The 23359-nt window shown below is 42.3% G+C and overlaps 1 protein-coding gene across 1 annotated transcript in view; it reads right to left on the bottom strand.

Annotated features, from left to right (window-relative positions):
* Positions 1–23359, bottom strand: part of lrp1bb (low density lipoprotein receptor-related protein 1Bb) — a gene marked incomplete at both ends in the record, with an annotated part of 317704 nt that overhangs the window by 148482 nt on the left and 145863 nt on the right. Inside the window, 6 exon segments of the mRNA XM_080838235.1 lie at positions 4024–4143; positions 5203–5328; positions 7583–7723; positions 8248–8370; positions 17700–17889; positions 18232–18451. Coding sequence (XP_080694361.1) covers positions 4024–4143; positions 5203–5328; positions 7583–7723; positions 8248–8370; positions 17700–17889; positions 18232–18451 — 920 coding nt within the window.

Below are 23359 nucleotides of genomic sequence, written 5' to 3'. Positions count from 1 at the left end.
ACCCCCCCTCTCTCATGCACACACACACACACACACACACACACAAACCCCCCCTCTCTCTCACGCATACGCACACACACACACACACACACACACACACACAAACACAGACACAGACACAGACACACTCTTGATCACACACACACACACACACACACACACACACACACAGAAAAAGCTAGAGACTCACAAAAAAATTGAAAAGGGGAAATTCTGCTTAGAACAGCACATTTAAGGCATTTCCAAATGGCGTGGAGAATCCAATGCAAAGCTAATCCCAGATGAAAAACATCATTAGCCTTTAAGGTCAGCATGCTTACAGTCAGCCGTATAATCCAGAGGAAGAAAATGCTATATTTCCACAAGAAGGTGACCAAAATTCAACCAATATGTATTAATATTATTTCAAATCCCCAATTAAACCCTGATTACATACGTTGATAAGATATTTGAAACATTTCCCTCACATATCGAACAGTGTCTTATTTCCGCCCCTTCCTTAACTCTGCCCCTTTACACCTATGTACTACTTAATATGAATGTATGTGCCAACCAGGGTCACACATTTTGAATAACGTAGGCTGCAAAAAGGTGTATTTGCATTAAGACAGTGTAAAAAATAGTCAAGCTGTACAGCGTAGTTATGTGTACTAGATAGTAATTTATTTACGTGACTACAAACCCTTATGCAGCAAACTGAATAAATGTATTTTTTTTGCAAAAAGGATTTGTGTCCGTCATACAGTTTTTTAACTGAGACCAATCCCCTTTCAACTTGCGGTTTCGTCGCCTGTTACTGCTGATGACACAGAAGGGAGATGATCACAAGGGTACGGATTGGTAAAAAGGGACACTTAATCAGCTCCCTCTTTATCAGCAATTTCTGTGTAAGGGTAAACACAATGGAAAACAACCGCAAACATATTTCAGTTCAAAACAGCGAATGTATGAAGTGCTCTAACATTGTTTGACTTCACAGGCAGTTGCGTCCCTGATTCACATGTCAAAGCAACATGCATCCTTAAACTGAACATACTGCATACCTAATTTACTCCCTTCTCTCATCCTAACCTCCAGTCCTGCTGTCTGTATAAGCAGAGTGCTCACCATCCAGACCCCACTCATCCGAAAAGTAAGCTGCAGCTAAGAGCTTGCGCTCATGAAAAAACCAACAGCCACACATATATAAATGATGTCGGCGTAAGGATCTCCTGAGTTTGTACACGATAAGGACATGGTGAATCAGGAAGATGCCGTGGGACTAAACACCAGTCTCGAGAGTCTGGGGAGAGAGCTCTGTCAGAGAGGGGTCGGGGGTTCATGGGCTGCTAACTAGGCTTGGGGATAAGATGCTCTGAAACTCAAACAAAACAAAACTAAACAAAAAAACAATGCAACCAAAAACAAAAATAGAGACATTTGACAAATAGAGAAGTTTGTGTCAATCCGTCCCTTTCTCTTTCTCTGTTTTTCTGTCTTTCTCATTGTCTCTGTCTCTCTCTCTCTCTCTCTCTCTCTCTCTCTCTCTCTCTCATTCGCCCTCTGCCTCTCTCTGCTCTATCTGTCCGTCTGCACAATGTGATAATGATGAAGTGCATCCAGGCATGCCCTCTAATTACTGCCTGCGCTGTGGCTGTGTTTATAGCTGTGTACTGAGACACACTGCACCTCACCGCAGAGCTTACCCACACTCCACTGCTGCTGCTCCTGCTGCTGCTGCTGCTATGTGGCAGTGATTGCAAAAGGAGGAGGAGGAGGAGGAGGCCTCCCGGTAGCGCCATCTTTGCCAAGCAGCGTCCCATGGAGAAAGGAGCAGTCTCGAACCGCAAGCAACACAACCTTTTTTTACATCCCACCAATTTCAGTTCAGTGCCAAAAAGAGGCTGTTTGTGTGTCTCTACACCGCGGGACGAAAAAGGACAACATAGCAAAGCAGCTTTTGGAAAACAAACAAAGACCGGTGAACTAACACAACCAAAATATAAGTCTGTCAATGGGAGACATATTGGGAGGCACTGCAAATAATGGCTTGCATGTACCTTCAACAAAAGTAATAGGGGCATATTTGGTCATTAACCAGCACACTTGCATTCTGTATTGCATGCCGTCGTAGAAATGTACAAGAATTATATTTAATTTGTTTTCAGGTGTGTGTGTGTGTGTGTGTGTGTGTGTGTGTGTGTGTGTGTGTGTGTGTGTGTGTGTGTGTGTGTGTGTGTATGGTATGTTTGCATCAGTTTGTATGACATTGTGTTTGAGAGCTGCCCTGTAATGGAATATCTGATTGATAAGGTTTAATAAAATCATACATGTATGAAAATACAACGAAAGTGCTCCAGTGTAGGTACATTTAGGTATATGTTATTTAATGCTAAATTGACACTCTGCAGCACATGGACTTCCTTCATATTTTTGCTCAGTTTAAATAGTCTGCTTCATATCTGTATAAATAAAACACTTTTGATGCTGTTGAACATGTAGATGGATTTGTTGCAGTGACGGTTAAGGATTTTCAGACTTTTAGTCTCTAAGTAGGAAGCCCACTGGAGGGCTTTGTTGTTCCTCTACTGTGAAATAATTTTCTGCCTTTATTCTCTAATCAGTTTTCTATTTTAGACAATGTCACAGCTGCCAGCATTTTGACGAAAAGAAAGAAAGAAAGAAAGAAAAAACCCTTGATGGACTAGCGAAAAACTGTTTTCTTCAGAAGTATTCCAACTTCACATTATAGTTTACTCTTTCGCTTTCTGCTCGTCAGTAACTGATTCAGAGAGAGGACGCCTCAGTGAGCACTGAATGCTGATATGATGCACTTCCACTGATAGATGGAGGGAACAGAGTGGAGAGAGAAAAAGAGAGAGGGAGGGAGAAAGAACGTTGGAGAGAGCTGAGAGAGAGAGTATAAATATAGGTGGTAGGAGTAGAGAAAATATGAGAGAGAGTGTAGGAGAGGGAGAGACAGAAAGAGCAAGCAAAATAGAGAGATGGGGAGAAAGTAGGAGAGAGAGTGAGAGAGAGTAAGAGATAGAAAGAGAGAGATAGAGTAGGAGAGAGAGTGAGAGAGAGTGAGAGAGAAAGAGAGAGAGATAGAGAGAGAAACAGAGAGATAGAGAGTGAGAGAGAGATAGAGAGAGATAGAGAGAGAAACAGAGAGAGAGAGAGAGAGAGTAGAGGACAGGTCTGAAGGAAGCAAAGAAACAACCTGAGGTAAATCTAATAGTGTGCAGTGACAAGAGACTGACAAGCACAATGAGCCACAGGCACTTCCTGTAGCGCTGCAGACACAGGCTGAAACACGGCTTCTGTTGTTTCTTTTGTTGTTGTTTTTTTTCTTCCTAAAACGCAGTAGTGAAGTGAGACATGAGCTCAGAGTACCTTAACACAAAACCATTTCTCTCAGATTACTAACCTTCCCTACACCACACTATAACATCCTTATGTGTTATGAGTAATGTTAGTTACGCGAACAAACGGAAATGTAGCAAGATGTATTCATTGGCAAAGAAGTGTCAGAGAAGTGAAATTGTAAAGCGTAAATTGTCAAAGCAAAATAAGGTCTGCAGGTTTCAAGTGCCAACTTAAGGAACTGACATCAATAACCATGCTTTGGGGAGAATTATAGAGTATATGAAGCCAACCACACACACACACACACACACACACACACACACACACACACACACACACACACACACACACACACACACACACACACACACACACACACACACACACACACCCACACACACACACACACATACACACGCCCACACACACACCACATTGGCACTAGGAGTAGTACACAGCTAAAAAAAACAGGCATTATTCTTGGCCAGCAAAACTTGTGAATCTCTGTGGCAGCAGGATATGGCGATATCACAGTGTCATATGAGGAGAAAACATTGACTCCAAGTATTTCTTTCATTGGTTTCCAAAACGGTCCTTTAATTCCAATCCACTCCACATGCTGTTTATCTTCATTGGGGCTCTAAAAAGCAGAGGAAGAAGAAGAAGGCGCCTCACCACACGACGTCGTCTCATCCGACTTGTCCCCGCAGTCGTCCTCCCGGTCGCAGTGCCACGCTTCCGGGATGCAACGGCCGTTGGCACAGGAGAACTGACCCGGCTGGCATGGGCGAGAGACTGGCAAAAGGGGCACAGAGAGAGAGAGAGAGTGAGAATCAGATGACAAACATATATCTGACAACCTTATAGATGGCAGTCATCATTTGCGCAGATGCTGACTCCCACAGTTTAATATGGTGCTTATCATATCGTTCAGAACGAGGGTGTCGGGCGGTGAGGGCGTGGGGACGGGCAGGGAGGGAGGGTATGCAATCTACACATGGGCATAGCGTCAGTGCCGTCACTTTTACCAAATACCACTGGGGTGTCAGATTTTGCTAAAATACCAACCAACTGAAGCATAGAATAATCACAGGCATAAATGCATCCATACACAGGGTCTAGGAAGGCGAGTGATCCTTAATGTAGGCACTCCATGCTTTATCAGGAGCTGTCAAATGCATTGACAAGATGGCATTTATCACATCTAGTCAGGCTTACTTTTGATGGATCTCACGCCGCTGAAATGATCCCCAGGGGTCTCTGCGCTGGCCACCGGCCAGGTGCTCTGACTGCACTGCATGTTAAAGAAGCCAGCGGCAGGGCTAAGGGCTTCTGACAGCCGCTCAATAGCAAGAGATACACCCTGAGAATCCTCTTTTGATGCCGTTTTAACACAACGAACGCTGAACGCTGATCGCTGAACATCGTCTGTGCCTCGTCGCTCGTTTCTGACACATGTCTAGGAGACGTCGGTGAGAGCAATTGGCAAGAGGCATGTAGCTACTTTGATTTGTCGAACCTCAGCCAAAAAAAAAATGAAGAATCAGAGCACGAGGCTCACTGTTTGTTTGAGTGCTGAAGAAGAACGCTTCTCATTTAGAGTGTTGAAGAAGAATGCTTCTCATTTAGAGTGTTGAAGAAGAATGCTTCTCATTTAGACGGAACAGATTGGACCACAGCCACAACAGGGCCACTTCATGTGAAGTGAGTGACAGTTAACTCTTCAGCAGCATAAAAATAAATCAATAAAGAAAAAAAAAGAAAGAAAGAAATGTGCGCTGTACACCTGTAGATGCAAATGACAAAGATGAGGGAAGGAAGAAAAAAAGAAAAAAACTGAAAAAAGAAGGTTACCTGAGCAGGTGGAGTTGGACTCGTCCTCATTGTCCCCGCAGTCATCTGCTCCGTCACATAGCCACCTCTTGGGAATGCAGCGATTAGTCGGGCACTTGAACTGGTCCACAGGACAGCTGTGGTTGTCTGTAATACACAAGACCACATGCTGGCACTCAATGACAACCACAGTCAATCTACGAGACAGCACAAGCTCCTAGTGGAGAAAGCCACAATTCCTGCCACAATGTATGCATGAGTGTCAGTGAAATGCATTGTAAATAAACAGACAGACATGCATGTGACAAAAACATTCAGTCAGTGTATCGAGAGTGTTCTATATTTAAAGCAAGCTGATACATCTCCAAGGCTATCAGGTTATTCTGGCATAGATTTGACCTGAGAGAGATTTGACCCGGGACAGATTTGGCATGAATCCACACCAGTGTAAGCTACCATCTGGACTGTGTATGGACTTCAGTGCAGTGCCCTGCAGTGAGTGTAGTGTTTACCAGAATCTGAGATGATTTTAGCGTGGGGGGGGAAGCAGGCGAGGAGGCTGATGTCTCCATCGATTTGTGGTTACATAATGTCTCAAGAATTGCTCTGGAAAGGATCTTCAAAGTATAGAGTCTGGCTCCTTCCCATAGCCTTTGGTCATGTTTAATAAACCACAACCATTATTCACACTTGTGGATGCTAAACATATCCCCTGATAGATAAAGTGAACTCCAGAAACCAGATCCGAGCAGGTTTCTCGGGACTGAATCAAACAGTAAAGTTTCAGGCGTATTAAACTGCAGTACGTCCCAGCTGGGCAGAAAATTGATTTAGCAATTGTGATAATTCTGGCAGAAGATCACATTATATTAGTTCTCATGGTGCAAAATGAGTCAGCCTCCAACAGCTTAACATGGAGCTTATCGAATCGATCGGCTCATGAGCTGACCTTAGATCAGTCGTACAAATCAGCATCATAATAATTAACGAATTTGGTGCAGGAGCAAAACGAAATGGTTGCAGTATGCATTTTCAGTACACATATTATCGAGTCGAATGCTCCTATTTCAGGAGCTCAAAAATGTAGCAGTTTCACACAGACCGGTTGATCCTGTGGTTTGCTCCGAGAATGAATAAGGAGGTTTTTGCCTCCATCGTTCAGGACTAGACTAAGAGCACATCCTTGAACATAGGTGGAAAGCAGGGGGGCCGAGTCCCAGTCCCAGTCAGTTTCTGCCTACTCTGCAGGCATTGACAAAATAACGGATTACTGGGGGGGGGGGCATACGGGATTGAAAAACACTGCCGAGATGTGGAAATCTGCTGCTGTCCTTTAAATCCATGCCTGTGAACTTCGCCTGTTCCCCTCAGACGTCTGCTGGGATCAAAAAAATAATGCGGATCTAGCCGATGATTGGCAGTTGTGTCACATCGGAGAGTAAAATGCTTAGTGGTTTTGCCAGCCAGAATACTTTTTTTGTGAGTTAAAAGGTATGGGAGGGAAGGTTATGTTGTGTAACGGTGAAATAAACATATGACGGGATAACTGTGGTTGCCGGGTCTTGCAATATTGGAATGAGAATCGTGTAACATGTCACACAATGTCATTGTGTAATTTAATTTTGTAAACAGGGTTAACATCATTTAATTATTAGATATGTGAGAAATAAAAACTATATATAAAAAAAATATAAATAAAAATGTCATGTCATGCTTCACGTATGTACCTGAAACCTGTATGTACACGAGCTAGCAAGTGTATATGGTTTAAGAGTTATGTATTTATTGTCTTCAATGCATAGTGGATACATTTCCTTTGACTTGTATGAAAAACTGCTGCTTAGGATTAGTGAAGCAACACGTCTAGATACCAGTAATGTCAGTGAATTCAGATTGGACGATAGAATTCTGCTTTAAATTCTGGTTGGTTTAGAATTGTACTATGCCTGAAAGGAAGACAAGAAGAATGGAAAGTTTCTCTATTATAACTTCAGGCTGTTCAGGGAGTAGATAGTGTTTTGTTGGCCAAACATCAGAACACTGACAGCTTAACTGACAGCTTAACCGCCATCGACCGAGTTCGATCAGAACAAGGTAGACTCCCGTGTTTCCTTTCGGTTGGTTTTCGGAGTGAAGCATAATACTTTCACTCTCAGTTCTTAAAGCACTTCAGTTTATGACATGTTACATTCATTCATTTAGATGCCTTTCTCCGAAGCCACTTGTCCTATAGTGCAGACAATTCTCTGCCTCGGCCAGGGCGCCGAACCTGTGACCTTGGTGTCGCCAGTGCCTTACTCTGCCAGTTGAGCTCCATGAATGCAAACACACTTATAAAACACACAATAAAAGGACTCAATATAGTGTGGGGTCAAAAGGGCAGTGGTGCAAATACACTCACAGCAGACATTGTGATCCTCATCGCTTCCGTCCAAACAGTCGTCATCGCCGTCACATTTCCACGAAGTCCGGATGCAGCGCTGGTTCTGACACTGGAACTCGTCGTTGCGACACCTCTGTGGAGCCTCCTCCCCGGATGATGCTGAGGCAGAATAATGACATCAAATAAACGTCACAGAGTAAGAACACATTGATAACAAGTGCTCTCATCAAACACTGTGTGATCAGAAAACTTTCACAGCCAGCGGCTGTGTGTTTTAATGCACTGCACACAAACACAAGGAGATGGGATGTGTGTGGCAACAAACACAACTAATTCACCGTTTATCTATTAGTTTAGCCACACAATCTAAATATAGGGAAGTTCTTTGTCAATCCAAAAAGGCACATTGTCATTCATGAGTTGTTTAAAGAATGTTTACAGAGCTCCAGTCCATGACTCAGCATTCAGTGACTTCTTCAGAACTTCTTCTCAAACGCTTGTGGTATTTTCAACATGCTCCCTGGAACTTGAACATATCCTCCTACTAACTTTAAATACAGTTAAGCACTGCACACTCTGCCCTATTCACATGTTACATAAACCTATTTAAAATACAAAAATATACAGTATATCAGTTTCGTTCTGTCCAGTCTTGAATCAGTGAAAAGCATTGTTAGACTTACCTGAGCAGGTGACATTGTTTTTATCCAGCTGCTGGTTGTCAGCACATGCACACACCCTCCCTCCCGGGACAGCCAAGCAGAGGGTACTACAACCCCCATAGTTCACCCTGCAGGCGTTGTCACCTACACAAGCAGCAAAAAAAGACACATCATTTTGTCGAAATTATTTATCTTCAGCAATCCTTTTTGCAGTTTTTTTTTCTTCATAAAGGTCTTTGACTTTGAGCAATGGTTCTCCTTGAAGCCTTTAGTGATACTGGGGCAAAGCACTGAACTCAAAATCCCTCTCTCTGCCATATCTAAAAGCCATTCTCCATTCCTTGATGGCCGCACAAGGCAGACGCCAAGTCATTTCCAAACAAATGTCAAGTGAGTTACTCGGAACATCACCGGGAAAGGCCTTCTGACATTTCTATCGCTTCAGCGGCAGAATTTGTCTTGTGGACAGTGGCATGCTTCAATACAGTAGTGAAGAATGAGAGAGTGGGAGACTGAGAGAGAGAGAGAGAGAGAGAGAGAGAAGGGGGGGAGAGAGGGGAGATACTGAGAGAGAGAGAGATGGGGGGGGGGGGGGGGTGAGCACTATGTCAGCAGAGATATCCACGTCCAAGGTCATCTTACTATGATTTTTGCAAACATTTGGGTGTACATGTTCCAGATGTAGGAAAGAAGAACATGTAGTCTTTCTTTCCAGCTACCAACATAAACTGCCCACAAAAGCCCACATACAAAGCTCTCCAAGACCCACCCCACTCCATGCCACCTATGTTTGGATAGGCTGAGGGGCTGGCAGGCAGGCACACCTCCTGGTATTTGTGAAGCTAATGTTGTTCAAATGTATACACTCTATTCTCTTCACACATTTAAAAATGTAACTCTTCTGGATGGTACATCAATTCGCCTGCTGATGATGGTGCGAGTGAGGACTGGAGTAAGGAAATGTAAATCAATTGTCAATTTTAGAAAAAAATTAAAACACATTTAGTCTAATCCAAATAAAACGATCTATATTGACTACATTTAGTCGGTTTCTCAGGACCTTCCATCATCAATATTTATATAATTCCATAAAATCACCATCTTAAATTTATTTTGCCTCTTCTACAGTTTTTTAAAATGATTTGTGACTACTAGCATTCCTAGAAGGAATAGATGTGATTCTTAAACTCGAATAGACAAAGGGGTTAAATAAGGACATAAAGCACTACCTGCCCTACACGAAGGGGGACATGTTTGAACTTTCCCACAACACTATTGTATATTACCATCTTAAATTCTTAACATTTTCTTTTTAAGTCTTTATGTTTCTAGAGACTTCTCTCCTCTCTGGTATGACATTGCAGCTTCAGATGAACAGAATATGAAGCCCCACCTGTCCTACATTATGGGTGACAGGTTTTTATTTTCCCACACCACCGATAACCAAATATGTCCTAGAAAATCTGCTATTTCTAATTCTGATCAGTGTCCCTGGACTTTATCTAACCTCAACACATAATGACATTTCTTACATAATGAGTAACTGTGGCATATAAAAGAGGGTGTCTCAGGACTGAGACTAACAACCTTCTACAACTACTACTACTACTGCTACTACTGCAAATACTACTACTGCTACTTAAAAAACTACTGTGTGTCAGAGAGGGAGTGATTTTAAACATGAGGGCTCTCATCACACTGCTGGTGCTGCTGCGCTCCATGTGTGGATCTGAGACTCGGAGCACCCACACTGAACTTCACACAGAGCCAGAGCACTGGGATCGCTGCAGTCACTAGCCAGGTGGACATCTATGCTGGGCTCAGGGAACTCTGAGACTAAAGTGGAGGCTCTGGAAAGGGTGAATTTAGCACAAGAGGCAGAGATGACAGCTATGAAGACTGAAATGATGAACCTGATCAAGGACAATTTAACACAGGAGGCAAAACTGACAGCTGTGAAGACCAGACTGACTGCAAGTGAAACTGAATTGGTGAATCTGAGGAGGGAAGTTGCAGCACAGAAAGCTGATCTGAGGTCAGTTACTGAGAGACTGGCAGCCACTGAGACTGACACGTGAAGAAAAAACACTGCAGCACAACACACAGACCTGCCCACTATGAAGACTAAAGTGATGAACCTGACCAAGGAACAAGCAGCACAAGACACGCAGATGAATACTGTGAAGACCAGACTGTCTGCCAGTGAGACTGAGGTGGAGAAACTCAAAATGGAACAAACAGCACAAGAGGCAGAGCTGACAGCAGTGAAGACCAGACTGGCAGCCACTGAGACTGACGTAGTGAATCTGGAGAAAGAGATTACAGAGACACCCAAGGTGGCATTCTCAGCAGGTTTGACTGATTCAGGATACATAGAGGCTGGGAATACTGAGCTGAACTTGGTCTTCACTAAAATCATCACCACACTGTAAAAAAACAACCTAATTTTACAGTTAATAACTCTACATTTTTACAGTGGTTTTCTGTTTTTTGAAATTGTATACAAAACTACATATAATAATGGAGGTTAACTATAAATTAAAAACACGACTCCTATTTTAAGGATAATGCCAATAATGACAAATTACATGGATTTCAATTTTTTTTACAGAAAATAACTGTATTATTTATACATACATTTTCCATTTTTCTGAAATACATGCAAATGTAAATAAAATTACACTGATAATCTGTAATTTAATATGTAGCTCATTATATTATGGTTTATGTACATACTAACAATTTAGCATGATTCTATGTAAATTTACAGTGAATTCTTCACTAATTCAGCATAAACATTTTTGCAAACCCATTTTCATTTAACCTGTTAGAACCTTGATGTTTTTTCCTAAATGACCTAAAAATTCCATGCCCAAATGTAAAGGCTTACTTTTGAGTTTTAGGCACAGTATGGTGGAAAATTTCAATTTGATGTTACAGAGTACCCGTCAAGCTATGAGTACCATATATGATATCTGAAATTTTAGAAAGATGTCGATAACCTTCCCAAAATGTAGGCGCTCCCTATTTTTTTTCATTTACATCTAGATTACTGTGGATGTAAGTAGGAAAATGAATAGAAATGCCCAGTTTTGTCATATAATTGTGTGCCCCCAAGGGTATGCCATCACTTGAACACATTTGGAACTGATATCTCATCCCAATCAAAAGTTAGAATATTAATAATCGGTGAGCCCTCCATACACTTCCGTGACTTTTGCTGCTTTTTGATTATACCAGACTCTATTTCAATCTTCTCGTCATCCAACCGTTGAAGCTCTTCCAATACTACTGTTACCCCATAAAAACAATCTTTTTGGGGGCTGGCTCTCTGTTTTATTTTTAGAAGCCATGATGATGTAGAATAAATGTGTTTTGTTGTGCACCTGCATTACGTTATAGAACTGTCAAAACTTGCGTGGCTAAACGGCAAAACAAATGCACGTGAATTACTGATTACATCCCACCTTCTCTGTTGTGCACTCGGATATCTTTGCATCTCATTGGTCTACAGTCATGATTGACACATGTGTGGACCAGTCAAGGAAAGTATTAGTTTATGTTTTTCACGCACAGACTTAGCAGAGTTTACCACAGCAACCATGGACATATGAGAGCAACAAAATAGTCTTGGGTGCGTACATTGTGTCAGACTGACAGGTCAGTCAACCTATGATATTAGTTACAGGTTCCCGTATCTTGCTGGCTGATTGGGTTATCCTGATAAGATAAGACTCTGTAAAAGGTCGGGATAGCCTTCACGCTTAGAGCAAGATGTTACTCATAAGAGGACTCAGGAGGTTGAAGATGTTAGAAAGATGGGTATTTTTATTAACCCAAATAAGGCACAAAGGCAGTTAAAACACTGACAATACTAAATCAATATAAAAAATACAGTTTTCACTAAGGACAAATGCATGAAGCCACCAACAAATAAGCAATTCACATAAGACCACATGTATAAAAAGGACCATTAACTGGTCAGTGAGAGTCCTTATTAAACACGATCACTCTCACTACGAAACAAAACAAAAGCAAATAAAAGGACCAAGGTAACTAGCCCATCGTGAGAGCTCCAAGGACTTACGTCCTATTAAACTGGCAACTTTCCTGAACAAAGAACAAAGGTAAGTTTAAGTAGCCTTGACAAGCACCTTGAATTGGCTCATACCAATCATTGATTTCAGGTGTGTCAATCAGCAAGGCACCAACACCTGTGGCTCACAGCAGCCATGCCTAAACAATCAAACTCCCAATCAACTAGGAAACACAGACTACACATGGTAGCAATTAGGCTTGGTGCCGGCATAGCCGACACATAATAAAGCAGCCAAATCTCATTAAACATAAACTCCATATATCGCGCCATCTTCACAACACAAACTTAGACACTAAACACCGGTTGACAAACGGTATGAAATATGACAATATGATTATTGTTAAACTAAATAAACAGAAAATTTCAGAGACAAGACATTGAATGTGTGCTGATTTTAACTGAACAAAGACATGAACATCAAACATGTAACACACACACACACCAAAACACCTTCACCCAGTCCACAAAAGCAGCAGCCTACAGGCTGCAGTGGTGGGTCACACAGGTGCCCCGTCACAGACTCACTTTGTTCATTCGGTTAAAATCAAGCCACCCCTGAACTAAACACCACTATACATATTTGGGACCCATTCTAACGGCATCGGCAAGCCTGGTCTAGTCACACAAGAGCATTGTCCAAATTCCCTAATGCTGAATGGGCACTAAATCCAACAGACCCACTCCAAAATCTTGTGGAAAGACTTCCTATAAGAGAGGCAGCTGTTATAGAGTAGTTTTGGAATGAGATGTGCGTGAAACTCATATATGTGTGATGATCAGGTGTCCCAATACTTTTGACCTGACCTAACCTTGGATCTGGCTGGCCCAGAGCAATGCAGAACAATAAAGACGAGACAAGGGGGAAATTACTTTGCAATGGACTGACTCACTCCATGTAGTTTAATATGAGTCTGAAGTCAAATGTTTTAACTTTTGTGGGTAGAGGCTATTGTGATGTTCCTGCTGAGCTCCGCTCCGGCCACGCCCCCTTCAATCACACAAGCACATACACCTGTTTCACTCTCACTCATGCTCTCAGCTGCATGTCATCAGTATCATTCACCATCCCAGCTGCACTGCATTCAGGTCCCAAATCACATGATCACACACACCTGATTCACTCCTATATATAACCTGCACTCCCCTCACTCCGTGTTTGGTCTCGTCGCTACAAGGGTGAAACCTTTGCCCAAGTCTTCTAAATCTGTGGCCCACTCTACGTCCCTGGGATTCCGCCTTCCGGCCACCGGCATCTACAACCCCATTGTCAGCTGGCTTCCAGCCCAGCAAGCTCTCTGTCCGTGGGCGTCCAGCCCCGCAAGCTCCCTGTCTGCTGGCTTCCGAGTCAGCCATTTCGGTGCCGGCAGACTTTTAGGACTGCATTATCCAGAGTGCCGTGCATGCGGCACCGGGAGTAATGTGACTGTCTTGTCCGGCCTGTAGCCGTGTACCTCTGTTCTTTGCCCTTGCGCACAGTAGCCAGAGTGAGACTCTGTGCGATCTTTAGTTCATGTTCCTAGATCTTTGTGTTAGAACTCTGTCTGTTAACCCTTTCGTTGATTTGTATACTCTGTTTGTGTCCTGTTCCCCGTCTGTACTCCATCAATAAACTCTGCATCACCTGAAACTCTTCAATCACAAACCCTGCAAGTCAATGTTTGAAATAATTGTCTTCCAAAATAAAACCATCATTTTACAATCTTGAGCATGTGTCAGCACTTTATTGAATGTGTTTGATCATAAAAATGTAGGAGCAATCTGGAAAATGACAGTTTCTCTGCTAAATGTGAATTGCCGTCACTTAATTGAAGGTGTTTCATTGTAATAAATGAGGGAAAATCTGTAAAATACCAGTGTTTCTCTGCAAAACTGTTAGGGCTGCCACTTTATTGAAGGTGTTTAATCTTAATTAAAGAAGCCTGACTTAATGAATGGTGTTTGCTCGTTATAAATTAGGAAGAATCTGTAAAATAACAGTATTTTTTGCTGAACTTGTAGTACTGTCACTTTATTGAAAGTGTTCGATATTAATAATAAAAAAATCTGTAAAATAACAGTTTTTCTCTGCTGAACTGTTAGGGCTGCCACTTTATTGAAGATTTTTAATCTTAATTAAAGAAGCCTGACTTAATGAATGGTGTTTGTTCGTAATAAATTAGGAAGAATCTGTAAAATAACAGCATTTTTTGCTAAACTTGTAGTACTGTCACCTTATTGAAAGTGTTCGATATTAATAATAGATACAAAAATCTGTAAAATAACAGTTTTTCTCTGCTGAACTGTTAGGGCTGTCACTTTATTGAAGGTTTTTAATCTTAAATATCGAGGAAAACATTGTAAAATAACAGTGTTTCTCTGCTATACTTTTAGTACCCTAACTTAATAAAAGGTGTTTGCTCGTAATAAATTAGGAAGAATCTGTACAATAACAGTTTTTCTCTGCTAAACTGTTAGGGATGTAACTTTATTAATGGTGTTTGATTGTATTAATTGAGGAAAAATCTATAAAAAAAACAGTTTTTCTCTGCAAATCCTTAAATGGAAATATCTGTAAATATAGGGTTTTTGCACTTTATTTGAATTAGGATGTTTTACTTTAATTTTGCGGTTTTTGTTTGGCAGCCGTAGCTGCCAGTAATTTACTGTTTTTTTACAGATTTTTTTTTTACAGTGCAATGTTGGACAGGCCTACAGTCACATGACCGGCTTCTTCACAGCTCCAGTTAGGGGAGTCTACTACTTTAGATTCACAGTCATGGATATGCTTTCCTCACGCTCGATGTCTATCTACATGGTAAAGAATGGAGAGGGGGTCATGGGGTTGAATGAGTATGATACCGATGGGCAGAACTCCTATATCTCCAGTGGTGTGACTCTGCAACAACCGCAGACTCTATGATAGTTCTTATAACCACTGCACTGCACCACCTATAAATAATATGCTTCATGATCATACTCAAATAAAGCAAATACAATCCTTCTGTGTCATCATTGGAAATATTGAGCATTGTTTTATCAACACAGATTGATAGAGAGAGGGAGAGAGAGAGAGAAATGAGGGAGCATTTATATTGTTTCTTTCTCCTTTTTTTCTCTGAGATGACTGTCACTTGTGAAGCTGACCCACTGAAAGCCAAGCATTATGGGGGTTTATTAAGAGGGTTTATCCAGAGGCAGAGCCTTAGTGCCTGAGCCAATGAGATAAAGCCCTCTGTTTTTGTGAGGGCCAATCGGTGGTGTTTACAGGATAAGGGCCACAATTAATCTCCTTGGTGACAGTGGCTTCGTGAAGAATGGTGGTCTGAGATCATCAGAGGCAGTGGTGAAAAATACAATCCTGATGCTAAAGACCGTTAAAATGCTTTCTCCAGCAACATACAAGCACTTTACACCAAAGGAGCTTTGTTACGTTGTAATTACACCATTATGTGCAGCACAAACCACTTGTTTCACCCTTTACTCTTAATACCAATTTATGTATGTAAGATATTGATAGTCAGTGCCCATATACACTAATAACAGCCCCAAGTCTAAACCCACCATTAACTCTCAAACTCTACGGCACTGTATTCTTAACAATGAATCACTGTATTACTGCATAATTACAGTGTAATACTGTATAGTGCTGTAGAGTACATTTAAGCAAGTGTTACTAAACAGTGTCATCTTTTGATTCTGTTCTTAAATGCGTCAGCAAAAATTCTGATTTAGACTTAACATAAGTGCACACTATCTGCCGACTGTTCCTCTGGAGCGTGTCTGTTCCAATGCTCTACCCCTTACTGTTAGATCTAAACACAAGTGACAGACTGAGGAGATGTCACGCTGTTTCTATGGCATCGAAAACTGTCTACGGAGCTCATTCCGCTCCCAGAGGTACACCCAAGATGAAACACTGTACATAAAACAGTCATTTTAAAATCTCCTCTCTTGATCACTATCCACACTCATTTAGTCCCCTACTCTCTCTCTCTCTCTCGCTCGCTTTCTCTTTTTCTTTCTTTTCTGTATGACTTCATCCTTCTATCTCTCTCTGATTCTCCCATCCTCTGTGTCTCCTTCTCTCTCTTTTTCACTACTTTAGTCTCCCTCTCCCTCCCACTCACTCCCTCCCTCGGTGTCTCTCCCTCCCTACCTCTCTCTATCTCCCTCCTTAACTTTCTCTCTCCCGCTCTCTCTACCTCCCACCCTCCCTCCTTCTCTCTCTCCCTCCCTCTCTCTCTTCCTCCCTCACTTTCTCTCTCTCTATCCCTCACTCTCTCTCTCCTTCCCACAACCTCTCCCTCCCTCCATCTCTCCCTTTCTCCCTCTCTCTCTCGCGCACTGAGCCAGCCGGTGGTGTCCTGCTGTGCAGAGGCTCTCTCTGCGTGCGCAGCGCCTGGTGCTTACGAGAGCGGATGACAGTAATCATTCCCCGCCTCCTACTCCTTGCATCTGCATGGATTTGAGAGTCAGAACAGCTCCTCGGTCTCGTCTCGCCCCTCTCTCAGCTGGAGGGATTACCCGGACACCCCCCACCGTTCGCCCCGCCAGCCCCTCCCTGCCCGCCCGCCCGTAGCGTCGCAGCTCCCACAGTCATCGCGGCTTTCCAACAACATTAGCGGGCTAATTTGTCATTGTGCGACAATGGGATGCCACGCAATTACCAGCTACCATCACAGTTATTTAGTGTCAGATATTAGTTTGGTGCCGCAGTTATGACAAAAATTGGTTGAAAGGGGTAAACTGAAGGTTATATTCAGTAGAGATATTATTATTTGAGGATATCAGAACACATATAGGCTATACTTCATTCCGATTCATTAGATGAGAATGCAGAAAATGAACACAAAAAGCCAAACTGAATGCAGGTGCGTTAATGCTCTAAGGAGAAATCGATTCACAGCATATTTGAAATGGCAGGTGCGAAACGTTTTTTTTTAATAGGCTTTCACTTGGTCGCCATATTTATCTTGTGATACCTCCGCTACTATGACGCCATGCTATACCGTCAGCACAGGGCTTGGTCTTCTGAGAATATGGTGTGTGAATAAATCATAGTGCTACATAATCGTCCATTCATAAATCCACTGCCTACTGCCTAAGAGCTCAGTAAAACATGTCCTTCACCGAAAATGTATATATTTATATTTCTTAGCAGTGGTTTAACACCTTAAGATAGCAAGGGAAAGAACAACAAAACCTCTAGTATAACTGCAACATCAAGACATGCTGGATTTTTGCCACAGTTGTGGTAAATAATAAATCAAATCAGACATTTTTCTCAAACATAAAGGCATCATGTATTTTCTCCAAGAATTACAAATCCTCATGGATTCCTCACAGTTTGCACAGAAATGAACAGTCTACTTAGATAATGATATAAGACACTTACCTTGCTGGGACTGGGCGTCAAACACACGGAGGCCGAAGAGGGGAGGCCGCTCGCTCCTCAGGAGGTTAACGTCTCCAGAGTTCAGGTCCAGCTGGAAGATGGAGCCGTTCATGTACTCCGTCCAGAAGATGGAACTCCGGTAATGCGAGATCCCGAAAGGATGATTCAGCTCCTTGCCATTGTAAACCACCTATGGAGTTAGTAAGGTTGTTATTACATGGTTATAACACATAGATCATATACATACCACAAACATGTGCACTAATGATGAAGCAAAAATGCAAATAATGTATAATAATGTTATTATTATCATAATATAATGATGATTGAAAATGTATGGTAAATGTGGGTAATTAAAATTTCCCTTTAGTAATGGTGAAAGGGAAACAGTTTGTAAAAAAAGGTATGTTTGGGGTGTAGAATATACAATTTCAGACAAACCATTAACTTGAATTCCATTATGATACATTGGGATGTATATGCAATATTATTTTTAAGCACACTAAATGTGTCTACAAAACTGCTATCTCACCATTCTGCCAGTGCCATTGAGGTAGATCCTTTCTATATGGTCATAGTAAGCATCACACCAGTACATTGAGCTGGTCCCTTGGTCCAGGGTGAGGCCATTGGGCCAGAGCATGTTGGATGTCACAAATATTCTCCTGTTTGAGCCGTCCATCCAGGCTTTCTCTATCCTTCCGATGCTGTCGTTCACCTCGTCTTCCTCCCAATCTGTCCAGTACATCCAGCTGAACCAAACACAGTCACACAGAGAGAACACATACTTTCAGAAGCGCAAAGATTCAAAGATTCTGCTGGCAATAAGGTTGTATTATTTCTCAGTTGCATATCTCAAAATTTCACATTGCTTATGCTCAGTCAAGCTGTTCAATGTTGAGGGGGAATGTGATAGTTAGTGCCATTTGTTACTCATCAGTGTAAAGAGGCAATTTAAAGCTCTTTGGTAGGCTAAGCTAATGCACAGAGCCTTGAGGTATCAGCCAATGTCAGACCACAGTCTAATTGAACATAACTAATGCTAAAAGATGGCGCCCCCAGCCGCAGGGAAACACTTTGATTATGTGGAGTAGTGTCTCTCCAAGAAGATAAACATCAGACACAAAAAAAAAAACATTCAAAAATGCCAACCATATCTTTTTTCCGCAATCCCTGCTAGATACAGCTGTGAGAACTGGGTCTGGACCCAGCATAAGGCCTCAATATTATCTGAGTTGCCTTCAATACTTCCTGGACAGTGCATGTACAAGACGCATTTTTAAGGCTGTCCCCTTATCAAGCATCTTCCTGTGCACCAGAATGTTTGTTCCCACTATGCCCCTGGTGAACAGTGTGCATAAACTAGTCACTATGGTCCCTGACCGGAGCTTTTAATTAATTATACAGTAACCTGTCTGAGCATGGTTGATACATACCAACATGATCAAAATACATGGCAGAATGCCTACAACCAGATACAAGCAGTACTTGAACAAATGTGTCCAACTAGCTTGTCACCATCATGCCTGATTGACTATTGACTTATTGTTGGATTTACTTAATTGTAATGTGGACATCGATTTCACGTGAACAACATGAAGGTGAACACTGTCTTAATTAGTTGGTTAAACACAATGTATATCACGTCTTAAAGACAAAGGCTAGTTTGTGTAATTCCAATGTAATGGGATTTAGTAGATGTAGCAACCGTTTATTCTCCCCCCTATTCTTTGTTGGCATATTGAATTTGGGGGTGGATTTGAGATTCAGACCTGGCAGATCTAGGCAGGACCCCGGCCAGGTCCGTTCTGAAGTCTTTGGCTATCTGGGCTGGATCTCCAGAGGGCCATCTCTCTCTCTTTCTCTCTCTCTTTCTCTTTCTTTATGCATCTGAGGCAGAAAATTGGGGCCTGGGAAAAAGTGGTCCTGTATTCTCGGAGGGTTTGTGATATTTGAAAAGTGATTGGGTCAACGTTTTGACAGGATCCTTTGTCTGTAGGGCGCACTTAAGGGATTTGTTGGCTCTGTGAGCTGCTCAAAGGGCTTCATAGCCCCCTTCTCATCTCATCAGTAACAGAAGCCCCGCTACATGTATGGAACATAAAGCACATTCTGATGGAGGGTGAGTCGCCAATCTCTCTCTCTCTTTCTCTCTCTCTCTCTTACTCTCTGTCCATCTCTCTCATTCTCTCTCTCTCTCTCTCTTCCTCACTCATTTGTTCTCTCTCTCTGTCTCTCTCTCTCTCCCTCACTCATTTTCTCATTCTCTCTACCTCATTCTCTCTCTCTCTCCCTTGCTCATTCTCTCTCTCTCTCCCTCACTTATTCTCTCTCTCTCTTTTTCTATCTCTCTCTCTCCCTCGCTCATTCTCTCATTCTCTCTACCTCATTCTCTCTCTCCCTTGCTCATTCTCTCTCTCTCCCTCACTTATTCTTTCTCTCTCGCTCCCTTGCTCATTCTCTCATTCTCTCATTCTCTCTCTCGGCACTGTCTTCATGAGCTGATGAATAATTCAACAAGCAAACAGGAACACTTTGACTCCTAGTCCTTGCTGGGGGAGGCAATAATCTGACCAAAAAAAAAGAACATGAAGGAAGAAAGGAGAGAAAGGATGCATGGGGATGGAAGAAGAAGTGGATAAGGGACAGACTAAGACATAAAGGACAAGAGATGAGAACGAGCCATTGAGTGAGTGAAAGGGTGTATTTCAGAGTCAGGCAAACAAATGGATTATGAGACACACATACAGAAAGAGAGAGAGAGATATAGAGGGAAAGAGAGAGGAAGATAAGGGGAAAACAGAGTGTAGTAGACAGACCAAGCAGAGAATGAGTGAGAGAAAAAGAGTGAGACACTGAAGGAAAGAGAGATGGTGGCATTCACAGAGGTGGCATTCACACATAAATGGCATAGAAGCTAATCCTCGTCATGTTAGCAGTTCCATAGCTGCATGCAGAGAAAAACACAAGGGAGAAGCTGAACATCTCCTGCTACCTGCCAAACAGCCCTCCTTAATGAGGGTATGCACCACCACTACAGTAATAGGACCCATACGCATGAAGCAGTGGCACCCTTACCATGAGGAATTAGAGACTTATAGTGATTTATTCCCTCAGTCCTTCATCAGCAACATGGTATGTAAAGTACCCATTTAAAGGGGAAAAACTGATAGTTAATAGAATGGAGACTGGCATCAAGCATGGAGGCAGGCCCTTAGTAAGCTTCCTGCTGTTCTGAGGTCTTGGTCTCTCTCTCTCTCTCTCTCTCTCTCTCTCTCTCTCTCTCTCTCTCTCTCTCTCTCTCTCTCTCTCTCTCTCTATCTCTCTCTCTTTCTCTCTCTCTCTCTCTCTCTCTCTCTCTCTCTCTCTCTCTCTCTCTCTCTCCTGCCATGCACATTCACTGACTGGCTGGCTCCAGACAAGACCTGCTTTCAAAAATAATACAACTCACACTGAAACGTCCAAAGCCCATTCATTCCCACCCATTCAGATTCACACACATTGTGTCTCAGTGTACAAATGATGTTTCCTACAGTGGATTTTGATGGAGTCAAAGAAGGGAAATGAAGCCTGCCTTCCTCCTCCTCCTCTTCCTCCTCCTCATCTTCCTCCTCCTCCTCCTCCTTCACATTTTGCTGCTGCTAAATAACCCTGCAGCTTGAGAGAGGGATGCTAACACTCTCTTGTTTTTAAATAGCCGACTTCAAACCAACACTGACCAGAAGCTAAGGCCATTATGCGAAATAGCAATCCAAATCCTCGACCTTAAAATAAAATAAGCCTTAGCAGGGAAAGCAAGACCACTTGGCATGAGCATCAACCTCCTCTGAAGAAAGTCATCCTGCATGAACCAGTGATACTGATTTTTTATGGTGTTTTGTTTGCTTGGTTTTTACATGTCAGCCTTGCAAGGAAAGACGAATCTAATAACGAGTGTCCTAAGAGTTTTGAGGGTGCCCTCCTGCACACAAACATCAAACAGGCAGAGGTGCACTTAGGCTCGCAGAGGTCTCTAAATCTCACTTATCTAAACTCAGCTGTCACAGCAAGGCATATCAGACATACGGAGAGAGAGAGAGAGTGATAGTGAGAGAAAGAGAGAGAGAGACTTAGACAGAGAGAGAGAGAGAGAGAGAGAGAGCACTCCTCTTCTGCTGCCAACCAGGCAATTTGCACTCTGCCAGTCTGGCCTTTGCCCTCCGAGAGACGTGTTGATTTCACTCGCGCCGCACAGTCAATGCCAACTACCCCCTCGATCGCTTTCACATGAATGAACTTTCTGATCTGATCTTCCAAAGGGAGATAACTGTGTTTGTGTGTTTTCGTTTGTTTTGTTGGCCGAGATGGGAGTTACTACATATGTAAATATTAAAAAAGTAAAAAAAATACAAAAACCTCAGCCCCAGAAGCCTGAAACAGAGAATGGTATGAATCATGAATTCTTTGAGTGAATTCTTCATTATTTTACTCTATTATTCATGTTGATTCAAGAGAGAGAGAACAAAAAAAAACAGTTGTTCAATATGGCTGGTGGTTGATTATGCAAAAATCGAAACGAAAATGTTTGACGAACATTCAGCAACCTAATTACCTCAGCTAATGAGCCTTTTGTGCTATTTTTTCTTCTTTAATTATGACAATTACGACTATTTCATTAATATGAATGTCCCTGAGTTGTACGCCAAGAACAAAATCCATTTAGAAATGCATCCCAGGATGGGTGCTCTCAAAATGAGCCTCTTCTGGAGTCACGCAATCACCTAGCAAACAATGGTAAATAAGAGGATTATGTATTTTAGAAGGTGCTATTTGGTATTCTGCAAATATTTCAAACAAGCGCATGGTCATTATTAATGTCTGCCAGAAGTGTGTGTGTTTGTGTGTGTGTTTTAATAACACAGAAACTGTTTCCTCATATCTGCTCCTCGCCTCTATCTGCCTCAAGCTAGACACCTACCCCTCCTCCCTCTCCTCCCCCACCCCCCACCCACCTTCCTCGGGATGCAAGAGTTTTGCCTCACACCCAGCGCGGGCGATAATGAGATTGGCTGCGGGCCATCGAGCTCAACCCTTTTTACTGCCAGCGTTGTGTTAGCTTACCGCTAACCCCCACAATCCACTGCTTGTGTACATTTCCTATCCTTTCAATCGCCTCGGAGGCTAAGCGGAGGGCAAACAAACGTTTGTAAACCGATTGTAATGAGGACTCAGGCTTCCTGGCTAGGTGAGATTATGGCCAGAAGGGGGAAGAAAAATAAATCAATGCATTACAACCGCTTTAGCTTCTGTTTATTTTTAAACCCCCCTCTCTACTTTAGAAGTTATTAAAGTTTGGGATTCCATACTCTCTGGTCTTCTATATCGATCCAAACAGCACACAAAAAGGAAAGAAAGCTAAGAATGTAGGCCTTTTATCAGCCACTCAGTATGATCTGAAACTACCACAACATTTTCACTACTGCTTCGGCTGTTACTTCTCCTCATCCTACTACTTTCACCACTGATACAACTACCACCCAAAATACTATTATTTCAGCGACTACTACCACAAATACTATTATTTCAGCAACTACTTCCACAAATACTATAAGTCCAGCAACAACTACTACCACAAATACTATTAGTCCAGCAACTACTATCACAAATACTTTTAATCCAGC

The sequence above is a fragment of the Sprattus sprattus genome, assembly GCF_963457725.1.
Source record: "Sprattus sprattus genome assembly, chromosome: 5".
Taxonomy (NCBI): Eukaryota; Metazoa; Chordata; class Actinopteri; order Clupeiformes; family Clupeidae; genus Sprattus; species Sprattus sprattus.
This window is presented reverse-complemented; position numbering and strand designations above follow the sequence as displayed.